This window comes from Falco cherrug, chromosome 8, assembly GCF_023634085.1.
Source record: "Falco cherrug isolate bFalChe1 chromosome 8, bFalChe1.pri, whole genome shotgun sequence".
Lineage (NCBI taxonomy): Eukaryota > Metazoa > Chordata > Aves > Falconiformes > Falconidae > Falco > Falco cherrug.
Window position 1 is genome coordinate 25,611,366 of NC_073704.1, and position 12,138 is coordinate 25,623,503.

General features: G+C 64.6%; 1 protein-coding gene across 3 annotated transcripts; it reads left to right on the top strand.

Annotated features, from left to right (window-relative positions):
* Positions 1–126: 126 nt before the first annotated feature.
* PTPRN (protein tyrosine phosphatase receptor type N) lies at positions 127–12,056 on the top strand. Of its 3 annotated transcripts, none has more exons than XM_055719401.1 (23): positions 128–294; positions 2,037–2,087; positions 2,267–2,380; positions 2,594–2,699; positions 2,834–3,032; positions 3,213–3,537; positions 3,745–3,861; positions 3,988–4,067; positions 4,144–4,430; positions 4,926–5,012; positions 5,163–5,242; positions 5,483–5,547; positions 7,977–8,189; positions 8,304–8,513; positions 8,592–8,739; positions 8,899–8,972; positions 9,259–9,336; positions 9,470–9,589; positions 9,698–9,864; positions 10,943–10,996; positions 11,113–11,177; positions 11,281–11,354; positions 11,449–12,056. In XM_055719401.1, the coding sequence occupies exons 1-23, from the start codon at positions 192–194 to the stop codon at positions 11,518–11,520; spliced, it is 2,889 nt and encodes a 962-aa protein (XP_055575376.1). In that variant the 5' UTR covers positions 128–191; the 3' UTR covers positions 11,521–12,056. The 3 variants fall into 3 exon arrangements, with proteins under 3 accessions (XP_055575377.1, XP_055575376.1, XP_055575378.1); XM_055719403.1 differs by having other exon boundaries at positions 3,378–3,537; XM_055719402.1 differs by lacking the exon at positions 4,926–5,012 and having other exon boundaries at positions 127–294.
* The last annotated feature ends 82 nt before the right edge of the window (positions 12,057–12,138 follow it).

Consider the following 12,138-nt stretch of genomic DNA (forward strand, 5'->3'; position numbering starts at 1 on the left):
ACGTCCAGGGGAGAGCAGCGCGGCTCTCTGAGTGGCTGCGGCGCCGGGGGGCGTGGCGCAGCAGCGGTGGGCCGCGTGCCATTGGCGGGGAGGCAGCGGTGGGCGGGGCGCGCGGCGCGGCGGGGTGCGGGTTGGCGGCGGCAGCGGGGGCGCGGCCGGCGGGTGCGCCATGGTGCGGCCGTGAGCGGAGCATGGGGCGGCGGCTCCTCCGGGCGCTCCTCTGCCTCCTCCTCCTGGCCGGCCGCGGGCTGTTGCGGGACGGAGGTGCCTCCGCTACCGTCACCGCCGCGCATGGTGAGACCGGGACCCCGGGTAGGGCGGCGCCCCGGGCAGCGCAGGGGCCGGGGGGCGCTTCCCGGGAGCGGCGGGGCAGGGAGCTCCGCGGCTGGTGCTGTTGCCGCTGCCGTGGGTGCTGTCACGGCGCGCAGCGGCAGGCCTGGACCCCGCCGGGGAGCAGGAGTGGGCAGCCTGGTAGCGGCACCGTGAGTGCGTCACTGGCACCGGGGGGCGCCGCTCTCCTGTGGCTGCCGGGCCGGTGGTGGTGCTGGCCCCAGGGCGCCCCTTAGACTGGAGCGTTGCTGTCCCCCCCGGGGCCGGCTGGACGGGACGGGAGCAGGGCGGTGCTCGCTTAGAGACCCTGCCCGGGGCAGAGCGGGTGCCTGGGGCTGCCGCAGGGATGGGGAGCCTCGGGCAGCGGCCCTGAGAGCCGGCTCCCCCCGAGACCCCGGCGCCCTTTAGCCGCCCTCCACCGGTAAGCGTGGCTCGGGCCAGGACACGAGAGCGGGCTGGTGTACTTGCTCTTCTCCAGCTCGGCCCGTGCGGCCCCTGCCCGGGGCTCTTGGGTGCCCGTGTGCCGCTGCCGGTAGCAGGGCTGCAGCCTCCCCACCCCCTCCCCTCCCGCGCGCCCCCCCTCACCGTACGGCACGGCCCCGGCGGCCGCTGACTCACTACGGGGCGCCTGGGGGTGCTGCGTCCCTCGTCCTCCGGCGGGCCCGGGAGCGCCGGGACGGGTCCGGCCGCACCGCGGGTGCCCCGCCGTCTCCCGGGAGCAGGCGGGCGAGGATGGTGTCGGAGCGGCTGCTGGCGAGCCCCGTCCTGCCCGGGGGAGCTCCCGGGGCCGCCGCCCCGCCCGGCGGAGTGTGGGGCATCCCGGCAGGAGGCGACGGAGCCGCTTCAGCACCGCGGACAGCGCCAGCCCGGCCCCGCCGGCCCGGCCCGGCCCCCGCTCCCGCCGCCCCCCGGGAGTCGCCCCTCGGCAGCGGTGTCCTGTGCCCCGCTCCTGCGTCGGCCCCCGCCTTGGGGCGAGCTGGCCCGTGGGTGCCCGGGTTCGGGGACCCCCATCCCCACTTGCCGGATTTCCCCGCGGCGGGCTCGGCGGGCCCCTCCCTCCCCTCCCCCCGGTTGTTTTCTCGTTCCTTCCTTGCCATCCGGGGCTGAGTCATCGCCTGCTGCCGTCTCGCTGCTGACGGTCTTGGACCGAGGGGGGGGGGGGGGGGGAGAGGAAGGGGGAAGCCGCCCCCTGGCTAAGTGCTGCCCCCCGAAGGACGTGGAGAGACACACACCCCCCACACCCCCAGCCCCACCCTCCTCTGCATGCTTTGGGGGTCCCTCTTGCAGGGAGAGTGGGTCCCTGGTGTCATAGGGTGCAGGGCTGTGTCCCTGCCTTGTAGTGCTACATGTGTGAGGGCAACAGATGCAGTCCTGCAGGTCTCTGTCTGCTCAGTCTTTCCTTCCTAACTGTTAGCACCCCAAAAAGCTCCAGACCTCCTCCTGCTCCCTAGAGCCAGAGACAGGCTCTGTACACAGCTCAAATCTTGGCTTCTGGGGGGGGGGGGGGAAGGCTGACACTGAGGCCCTGCTCTTGGTTATCAGCTTGTGCCCCCCCCCCCCCCCCCCCCTTTCCCCCCATCACCACATTGCACTGCTACAGCACTTTCCTGGAGAGTGGGTGTCCCCAGACAGCTTGTGATGAGCAAACCCCGTTGGAGCCCCCCTTGGATGCTGTCCTGACTGGTCTTTCTGTCTGTCTGTCCCAGGCTGCCTGTTTGACCGGAGGCTGTGCTCCCCCCAGGAGGTGTGCGTGCAGGGTAAGTGGCTAGCAGGGGTGCAGGGATCCTTCTGTTTTCCCAAGGGAGTGTGGAGGGTACAGGGCTGCCTTTCTGGGGTGCAATGCAGGGGGGCATGGAAGGAGAAAAGTGGGGCTGTGCCCAGAAACCCTCACCCTAGGGTGTTCATTCATCTGGCTGTGCCACCTCCCCTCTTGCAGATGGGCTCTTTGGACAGTGCCAGGTGGGCTCCGTGCAGGACAGACCCTACTTCCAGGTCACCTCTCCCGTGCTCCAGCGCCTGCAGGATGTCTTGCGGCATCTCATGGCACAAGGTGAAGGAGGGAGCATAGGGGGAGTTACTGCGGCCTGGTGGGGACTGCATTGCCTAGTGGCGCTAGGGCTGCCTGGGGTCCAGCTGATTCTGGGATGAGTGGGGCCAAACCCAGGCCATGGGACACAGCGCCTGGACAGCAGGGTGGCCTCCCATCTGCTTGCTCTGTGGTCCCCAGGCCGTCTCTGTCTCTCACAGCCCTCTCCTGTGGCAGGACTCTCTTGGCAGGATGGCATCACCCAGTATGTGATCTCGCAGGAGATGGAGCGCATCCCCCGCCTCCACCCTCCACCCTCGCTGGAGCTGGCGGCCAGGGACAGGTAGGGCAGCACCAGCCACCAGCCTGCGGGCAGAGCCCAGCAGGGTGACAAGGGCTTCATCCCCCAAATGAGGTTTTGGAGGGGGGACCTCCCCTTTACCCAGGTGAGTCACCCCAACACTGTTTGCCTCTGAGGTTCCTGTCCCTCCGTGGTTCCCCCCGGAGACCCCCACTCCCTGCAGACCCCAGCTTGCCAGTGGCTCAGCATCTGGAGCAGCCCCCACCACTGCTGCCCTCCCCGCTGGTGCAGCGGTACCTGGAGCACCTCCTGCTGCCCTCCCCACCCCAGCTGGGCTATGAAGAGGCTCTGCTCAACCCTTACTCTTACCACAAGGTAAACCATGGGGGCAAGTCCCCTTCTCCCAAGTGGAAAGGTAGAAACAGGCAAGGGGCTGCTGCGCTCCCAGCACCCTCCTGCCAGTTCTGGGGTGTCCCCTGGCTCTGGGGTGCCCTGCCATGGGGTGGCAGGGGCCCTGTGGCGTTTGACCATGGCAGCTCTGTGTTTTGGTTGCAGTTTGGCTACCAGGACGGCACTCACCAGCTCCCCGGCAGTTCAGCCAGGCGGAGCCCCGAGACCTCCTCGCTGCTGGGCCGGGTCCCTGCCCAGGCCCTTTTTGGGGCTGGACCTGTATCCTCCTATGGCAGGCAGCCAGGAACGGATGGGGGGCATCTCTTCCAGGACTTGGGCATGCTTTCCCTGCCCAGAGAGAAAGCCAGTCACCCAGACCCTGCCAGCACCAGGCTCCAACACAGCTTGCGGCTCCCCAGTGACTACATGGACATGGAGGAGAGGGAGCAGCCAGCACCTCTGGCCGCCCAGCCACCCCCTGCACAGACAGGTACCATGTCCTCCAGCCAGGCACCAACCCTCATACCTATCCTGTCCCCACAGCCACGTTCCTCATGGCTCAGACTCTCCCTCCTCTTTGGCTTCACACCCACGGGCAGCATATCCCCCTTGCCCACCTGTCCTGACTGCCGCATCCCTGGCCCGTGGTCCCTGTGTGGATGCCAAGCACCTGACCTGATGCTTCCCTCTCTTGCAGATGCTGCTCTGAAGAGACTGGCCTCCCTCCTGGCCAGCTATGGCCTGGGGCTGCCAGAGCTGAGCACCCAGCAGCTGAGCAGCCTCTCCACCCTCCTCCAGCTACTCCAGAGCTCTGGTGAGCAGGACACAGGAATGGGGCAGGGAGGGACTGGCAGTGGTGGGTGCCAACATGCTGTTTAGGGGTAGGGGTTGTTGCCTCTTGAGGTGAGTGCTGCAGGACCTCTGTCTGTCTCCTTCCCAGGTGTTGCTGGCCCCGAAGTGCCAACAGCGAAACGGGTGGGTTTGCAGCAGGGTGGTGCTGGAGGAGGTGCCGCGCCACAGGTGGGATGGGGGGAAAAGGGGCAGCGCCCGAGGGCTTCCGTCAGACGTCTCAGCTCCTCCCTTTCCCTCCCTCCAGGTGACCGAAGGGGATATGCAGCACGGAGAGGAGCCAGTGCCCCCTTCCTCCACAGTGCCTCCCCTCAAAGTCCCAGCCAGCAGCTCCCCAGAGGACAGGCTGAGGGGCAGGGCAGCGTCCTCGCCAGCCCCCTGGGCCGAGCCACAGCAGGGACACAGTGGGAATGCGCTCAGCCCTGGGAAGTCGATCACGGTGGAGAAGAAGAGCTACACAGAAGCAAAGGACAGTGGAGCGCAGCAGGGCATGCGGCCACCAGTCGAGTATGGCTACATCGTCACAGACCAGAAGTGAGAGCCCAGGGGCTGGGCAAGGGGCTGTGCATGTGGGAAGGGTCTGTATCCTGCCAGCTGCAGCAGCTCCACGTGTTCAGCTGAGCCTGTTTGAGCCTCTGGTAGGGTCAGGTCTCCGGTAGGGTCAGCTCCTCCATCTCTTCTTAACCTGCAGCCCTTGTCCCATCCTAAAGCCTTCGTCTCTCAGCTCACACTAAGACCAGAGCTTGTTGCTGCAGGACAGGAGGCTGGGATGGGCTCAGTCAAGTGTGCATGCACAACTGCCTCCGCATGCTCATGTGCAACGGCGGGGTTAGCTCACTCCCATCATCACCACCACCACCACCTCCCATGCTCTTCCCTTCTGCCTATCCTGACACCCCTGCAGCCAGCACAGCCCTTGCTGCATGTGTGGGACTCCCTGAGCCTGCCTGTTCCCCTTCCCCAGCCACGGCGAGCATGGGCTCCCTCCTCACCCACCACCCACTCCTCACCCAGCCACTGTCCCTGCAGGCCCCTGGGGCTGGCCGCTGGTGTGCGGCTGCTGGAGCTCCTCGCCAAGCACCTCCACCTCTCCACGGCCAGCTTCATCAACATCAGGTGAGGGGAGTGGGGTCGTGGGGTGCTGCTGCCACAGCCCTGGCTGTGCACAGCCACCCTGGGCAGGAGTTCTGGAGGGACTGGGCTGTGGTGGGGATGGGGGTGTCTGTGCTTCCTGGTCTCACACGGTGTCCCCTCACTCCCTGGCAGTGTTGTGGGCCCTGCACTCACCTTCCGCATCCGGCAGAACCCCCAGAACCTCTCGCTGGCAGACGTGGCCAGCCAGGCTGGTGAGTTGGACAAGGGTCTCCCAGGCCTGCTCCCCTCTTATGCCCCCCTGCCAGTTGTGGGGTGCTGCTTCCCAGGGACAGGGAAGGCAAGGCTCCCACCATAGATCCCAGTGCCTTTGGCTGAACTGGGAAGCTGGTGTGGGGTGGGCAGCTGTCAGGGGTATCCATTGGCTCTGTCTCTGGGAGGGTCTCTTGGGTGGAGGGGAAGCGCTCCTCTGACCATCTCCTCTCCATCCACAGAGCGAGTGAAGGCAGAGTTAGAAGCAGAGCTGGGCCTGAAGATCATGCAAACAGGAGTGGGAGAGGTAGGAGTGAGCATGCCTATCCCTCAGGGCTGGGGCAGCCGGGGACAGGGCAGTGGGGGTGCTGCCGCCGGGTATGAGCCGGGAAGCATGCTGTGCCCCAGCTCCGGGGCGCAGGGGTCTTCATGAGTGAGCTGCCCCTGTGGGTCTGTGTGGCAGCTGAGAAGCAGAGGGCTCTGGGCAGTGTTTGGGCTGCTGTCTTGGAGACAGACTCAGGCTTATCTGGGACAGGCTGGAGCAGGACTGCTCCTGTGTGACCCCCTTCCACCCGGCAGCATGATGCTGCCCAGCTGCCTGCTCTCCCAGGGCACTCTGCTCTTCCCAAAACAAAAGCTCCACAGGGTTCGAAGGCAGTTTGGGAGTGTCTCCCAGAAGCTTTCCTCTCCTCCATCCCAGACCAGGGGGCTACAGGCTGAACCCTGCAGGGCTCATCTTTACCCTCACTTCTCTCCAGCCTGTGTACCCCATCTTAGCTGCGATGCCCGCACCCCAGTGTTGAGCTGTGCCTAGAGCACCCCAGAGACTGTGGCTAGGCAGGCAAAATGCCATCGTGCCCCCAGAGAATGGCAAAACAGCTGAAGGCAGGGATGGAGCAGGAGCCATCTGCTCAGAGAGGGCCACCTCCTCCCCATGCTTCTCTGGGGACCCCCGGGAACAATCTCCTGCGGGGGGAGCAGGGGCTGGAGATGGCATACAGAGCTTGGCTCCCGGGTTTGCGGTCTGGGGAGGGGAAGTGGTGCAGCACGTCTCTGACCCAGGGTCCCTGTTTCCCACCCTCTTGCCCTGTGGCCGTAGCCATGGGCAGGGAGGAAGGAAAGGGGGACCTTGGAGAACGAGGAGGCCATGGAGAAGGGGTGGCCTGGCCACCGAGACAACCTGTCTCCATCAGCAACATGTGGAGCGTCGCTATGGCAATGCCTTTTGATGTGGCAAGGGGCAGGAGCTGGAGAGATGGCAGAGATGACAGAGCTGGAGCTCAGAGGAGGCTGAGGCAGCTTTGCAAGCCCTCTTCTGCACAGAACTCCCCAGTCGAGACCAGCTTATGTTTTTCCTTCAATACCCACCCTAGGCTTTGAACTTGATGGAGCTAGTGCAAGATTTGGGGAAGGAGGGGAAGGAGGAACGTAGGGACAGCACATGGACAGCAGGGCTCCGGGCAGGGGGCAGGTCCCTTCTGTTCTCCCAGCCCTGCTGACATCGCCAGACCTTCTGACACCTCCAGGGGCTGCAGGGCCGCTCCTGCTTGGGTGCCCTGGGGAGCTGGGGGGTGCTGGCCCTGGTGGGCGCCCCTGGCTGCAGGGCTGGGCCCTGGTGACAGTCACACTGGCCGCTGGGGCTGGCAAGGCTGGGGTGCAGGCGGCAGCAGGGACCCCTGGGGCAGGGCATCCCCGGGTGATGATGATGATGGCGTAGGTGACGCTGATGCAGTGTTCCCTCGGTAACCTCATCAGGCTCGTAGCCAATGGGAGGCCATGGCAGTGAGGTAATGCTGGGCTCTGGCACCTCATTGGGCACGGGGTATTTGGTGGTGCCCCAGCATCCCTGTGCTGCCCCAGGACCTGGCCGTAGGTGGGGACATGGCAGCATCACCGATCACCGGTGGCTCTGGGACAAGGCCCTGGGGGGTCTCAGCCTTGGGGCGGTGTGTGTGTGTGTGTGTGTCTCATCCAGCAAGGGCTCAGCACCATCCCAGCATGGGACTGGTGTGGATTGGGCTGTCCCCCATCAGCTGGAGGGAGGGAGCCCTGGAGGCACTACTTGCAAGGTGGCAGGGGCTGCTCTGTATCCCAGCTGAGGAGAGTGATGAGGAGGACCTGTCCTTCAGCCATTGCAGTTGGGAGGCCACCAGACCTCTGGCAATGCCACCACATCCCTTGTGTTCTGCTGTGGAGCAGTGGCTACAGGGGAGAGCCAGCCCCATTTAAGCGAGTCCCTTGAGAGCAGCAATTGCTGTCCCGGACCCAGCACTGCAGTGGCCCATCCTTTGCCATTAACCCTTTGGGCTGAATCTGGCCTTTGTTGATCTCCAGCTGGGCAGGAGCTCACTGAACCCAAGTTCCATGCAGCTACTGCCTGCCCTGGAGGTGGGCAGCCCTGGGTGCTGGGAGCAGGGGAGCACCAGGCTGCTGCTGCCTGGACTTGGCCAGGTTCTGCTCCTCTTGCAGTCCCAGGGACACCAGTGTGATCAATGTCCCGTGCGACATGCTAGTGGGTGCACCATACCTCACCCCAGTGACAGACGCCAGCTCAGCCCAGCTGAGGGTACTGGGAGCATCAGTGCAGCACCAAGTGCCCTTTCTCTGTTTTAACCCCCAACAGCCCCAAATGTGGTGCAGAATGGGGTCCCTGTCTGCACACACACACCCTCCCCCAGCCATCTCCGCCCCATGCAGATACCCCACTGCTAACCCCTGCTTGGCTGTGTCCCCCAGCGAAATGAGGCTGCTGCCTACTCACGCCCGTCCCGCTTCGGGGAAGGCTTCCACTCAGTGCTGCTGACCTTCATCACACTGGCATGCGTAGCAGGCATTGCCATTGCAGCCTCCGCAGCCTTCTGCCTCCGGCGCCATGCCAAGCAGCGGGAGAAGGAGCGCCTGGCTGCCCTGGGGCCTGAGGGTGCTGCTGACACCACCTTCGAGTACCAGGTAGGACCCTGCGGGATGTGGGATCCTGTGGGATGCAGCACCACTCGGGGTGCACAGAGCTGCCCTACAGCATCACTGTGGCCAAGGGACAGGGCTCTTCCTGGGATCCCCCAGGAGCTGTGCCGCCAGCACATGGCTTCCAAGTCTCTCTTCGGCCGTGCCGAGGCACCAGCAGCACCAGCAGAGACCTCACGAGTCAGCAGCGTCTCATCCCAGTTCAGTGATGCCCCGCAGCCCAGCCCCAGCTCCCACAGCAGCACACCTTCCTGGTGTGAGGAGCCCGTCCAGTCCAACATGGACATCTCCACTGGACACATGATCCTGGTGAGCTGGCCTGGCAAGGTGGCAGCCTCCCTCTTTGTTCCCCATGTGCTGGGCTGACCCCTGCCCCTCTACCCCTAGGCCTATATGGAGGACCACCTCCGCAACCGGGATCGGCTGGCCAAGGAGTGGCAGGCTCTCTGTGCCTACCAGGCTGAGCCCAGCGTCTGCTCCATTGCCCAGAGTGAAGCCAACTTGAAGAAGAACCGCAACCCTGACTATGTGCCCTGTGAGCATCCTAGTCACCCTGCCTCAGGAACCGCTCCCAGGGCTGTGGCAGGAGGGAGGTGTGGGGCACAGGGATGCTTGGAGCCACAGCAGGCTGCAGCTTGGGTTTGCCCCCAGATGCCCCAGGCACTTACAACATCCTCTGGTCTCCATTTCCCAGATGACCACGTGCGGATCAAGCTGAAAGCTGAGAGCAACCCATCCCGCAGTGACTTTATCAACGCCAGTCCGATCGTGAGTGGTCACTGAGGGATTCTGCCCTGCCACCTCGCTCTCTGATATGCTCAGCCCAGGCTCTGGGGTGGAGCTGGACTGAGTTAGCATCCCTGAGGGCTACGGATGTGAGCAATGTGCGGGCCCCATTGCTCAGATGTGGTTAAAACCCATTTCCCTCCTGGCTGTGGCATGTGAAGCTCCCTCCCCAGCCCTCCCATCGCCCTGCAGTATCCCCTCACTCCTCCCAGCGTCACTGACCCCTGGCCGAAGAGCATGCAGTCTGACACCCCCTTTCCTGCTCCAGATTGAGCATGACCCACGGATGCCAGCGTACATCGCCACGCAGGGGCCGCTGTCCCACACTATTGCTGACTTCTGGCAGGTGAGCGTCACCTGGCTGTGTCAGCCCAGCGAGGTCCCTCTGGGTGCTGCCCACCAGATGGGTCACAGCGGCTCAGCTGCCCTCCTGCCTGGGCTGTCACTCAGCGGTGACACCCCCCATGCCTTGCCTGCAGATGGTGTGGGAGCACGGCTGCACTGTCATCGTCATGCTGAGCCCGCTGGCTGAGGACAGCGTCAAGCAGTGTGACCGCTACTGGCCTGACGAAGGCTCTTCTCTCTACCACATCTATGAGGCAAGTGTGGCTGGTAGCCTGGGGCAAGGAGCATCCTCCAGTCCCTGTTTCCCTGGGCACAGTCCCCCTGCCCAGCACTGACGCCCACCGGCTGCCTCTCTTGGGCAGGTGAACCTGGTGTCGGAGCACATCTGGTGTGAGGATTTCCTGGTGCGCAGCTTCTACCTGAAGAACGTGCAGTCGCAGGAGACCCGCACGCTGACGCAGTTCCACTTCCTTAGCTGGCCGGCCGAGGGCATCCCCACCACCACCCGACCCCTCCTCGACTTCCGCAGGTGAGGGCCCACCTGGTGCCCTGCCAGCCCCGGGGAGCTGGCGGTGGTCCCTGCTGCTGGGGACTGATGGGTGAGGACATCGCTGCTGGTGTGATGAGGGTCAGGGCTGTGGCATGGGCCGGCGGGGGGGGGCAGGGGACTGCTGTGCACCGTGCATGGGGAGGAGCGGAAGAACCGGGTTCTGGCCAGCTTGGGATGAGGCTCGGCAGAGCGTGGTGGGCAAGAAACGTCCAGCTGAAGTTACGAGGGCTCTCTAGCCTTCATGGGCAGGGTAGGAAAGTGCTCTTCCATGGAGCTGGTATGGGGGACAGCGCTGCCTGGCCCTCTCCCCAGCCATGGGTGCAAGAAGAAACCCCCGGAGCCAGCCTTGGATAGCTGTGACCAGCTGCTCCCTGTGCCCTTCAGCCAGTGGTGGGTCCCTGGCTAGCCTGGGGAGAGGGCTGTGGGGCTGGGACTGCTCCCAGGAGCTTTGCAGGCAGTGCCTGCTGGGGTCTCGGGGACTCTGGGTGGCGGTGGGCTCCTGCCAGGGACTGGCCAGTCACTGTCCCCAGGCCATATGGGGCCAGAGACCCCGCTTAGGGCAGCGGGGGATCCCTGAGCACGTTGCCCTCCTCTCTGCCCTGCTCATTCTCTCTCTGTCTCTCTGTCTGTCTCTGTCTCTCTCTCGCAGCTGCCGGCGTCATTTTTGTGATTTGCAGCTAGTAATCTGGCTCCAGTTGCATAGTCACAAAAGTGATCGTTGGCAGCCGTGCCTGCTGCATGGAGCATGCCGGGAGCCCTGCCGGCGCCTGGCCCCAGCTTCACGCCCCACCGGACCAGAGCTGCTCCCTTGGGGGTCCCGACACTGCTCCCCACCCTGGGCTGGGCACCCAAGGAGCTGGGCTCCTCTCCCTGTCCCAGCCCTATCCCATGCCCGGTACCGCTGGGGAGGCCGGAGGAGTCTTGCACCACATCTCCAGGGGCACATCATGGGGTGCTCACTGCCCTCTCTCTGACTCTGCACAGCAAGAGGCACCTACCTAGCACGGTTGTGTCCCTGACAAGCAAGACACTGACCTGCTCCCTCTTGTCCTTGCAGGAAAGTGAACAAGTGCTACCGGGGTCGCTCCTGCCCTATTATTGTGCACTGCAGGTACTGCCAGGGAGGGAGGGGGGAATGGGCTGGGGGGCGGCTGCAAGGCTGGGATCTGCTGGTCAGGACTGGTCCCTGGTGTCAGTCCCCCTGGTCCAAGCATCTGTGTCTTGCAGCGATGGTGCAGGCAGGACCGGGACATACATCCTTGTTGACATGGTCCTGAACCGAATGGCCAAAGGTAGGTGCAGGGCAGCGCTGCTTCTGCTCTGCTGAGGGGGCGCAGGGCCAGGTGCTCGGCCTGGGGAGCCCCCTGCTAGCATCCTTCTCCCCCTCTGCCCCAGGGGTGAAGGAGATAGACATAGCTGCTACGCTGGAGCACATCCGAGACCAGCGGCCTGGCATGGTGCAGACAAAGGTACCTCCTCAATCTGGGGATCCCCTCCCTTAGCGTGCACAGCCCAGGGCCAGGCTGGTGGGGATGCTCATGCCCCCCTCCTCTGCTCCCCCAGGACCAGTTTGAGTTCGCGCTGACAGCTGTGGCTGAGGAAGTGAATGCCATCCTGAAGGCACTGCCGCAGTGATGGCAGCAAGCTCTCCCCTCTCTTCTTCTCCCATACCCACCCCCGGCTTCTCGCGCTCTCCTTGCCCTGCTCATAGGGCTGCTCTCCCTGTAAAATGCTGTCTGTGCTGCTGGCTCTGTCCCCCTGCCCCAGCCCCCCCTGCCCCTCTCCCCAGGGACACAGGGCTCAGCCCCTCTGCGTGCAGGGCATGACAGCCTATTGCCCCTGCTGCCACTGCAGAGGGAACTGGGCTTGTGTCCCCTACCCTTGCGGAGGAGGGGACCAGGTGCTGAAGCTGGGAGCTGGCTGTAGGGCCCCCCAGCCGGTCCCGTGTCAGCTCCTTCCCAGTGCCCATGGAGGGGAGGGGGCAGGAGCGGGCAGGGGTCCCCCACGGTTGGGGGGAGCACTGGGGTGCAGGGGGGCCTGGTGCAGGCCCAGGTCCCTTCCGTGTGCTCCCTGCCTCATCACTCAAGCAGAAGATAAATTTCTAGAGAAATATAATTTTGTATCTTGATGTGAATAAAGTTCTCGTGTCACGTTCGTGCAGCTGCAGCTAGGCCTGGCCTCTGACTGTGTATGTATCGGGGGGGGGGTGGTGTACAAGGAGTTCCCCCCTTTCCCCCTCATCCCTCCAGGAGC

Excerpts from the sequence above, each read along its gene's own strand:
- PTPRN (XM_055719401.1), top strand. The coding sequence starts at position 192 with ATGGGGCGGCGGCTCCTCCGGGCGCTCCTCTGCCTCCTCCTCCTGGCC. Across the intron at positions 3,862-3,987 it reads CCAGCTACTCCAGAGCTCTG|GTGTTGCTGGCCCCGAAGTG; the intron begins GTGAGCAGGACA and ends TCTCCTTCCCAG. Across the intron at positions 8,514-8,591 it reads CCACTGGACACATGATCCTG|GCCTATATGGAGGACCACCT; the intron begins GTGAGCTGGCCT and ends CTCTACCCCTAG.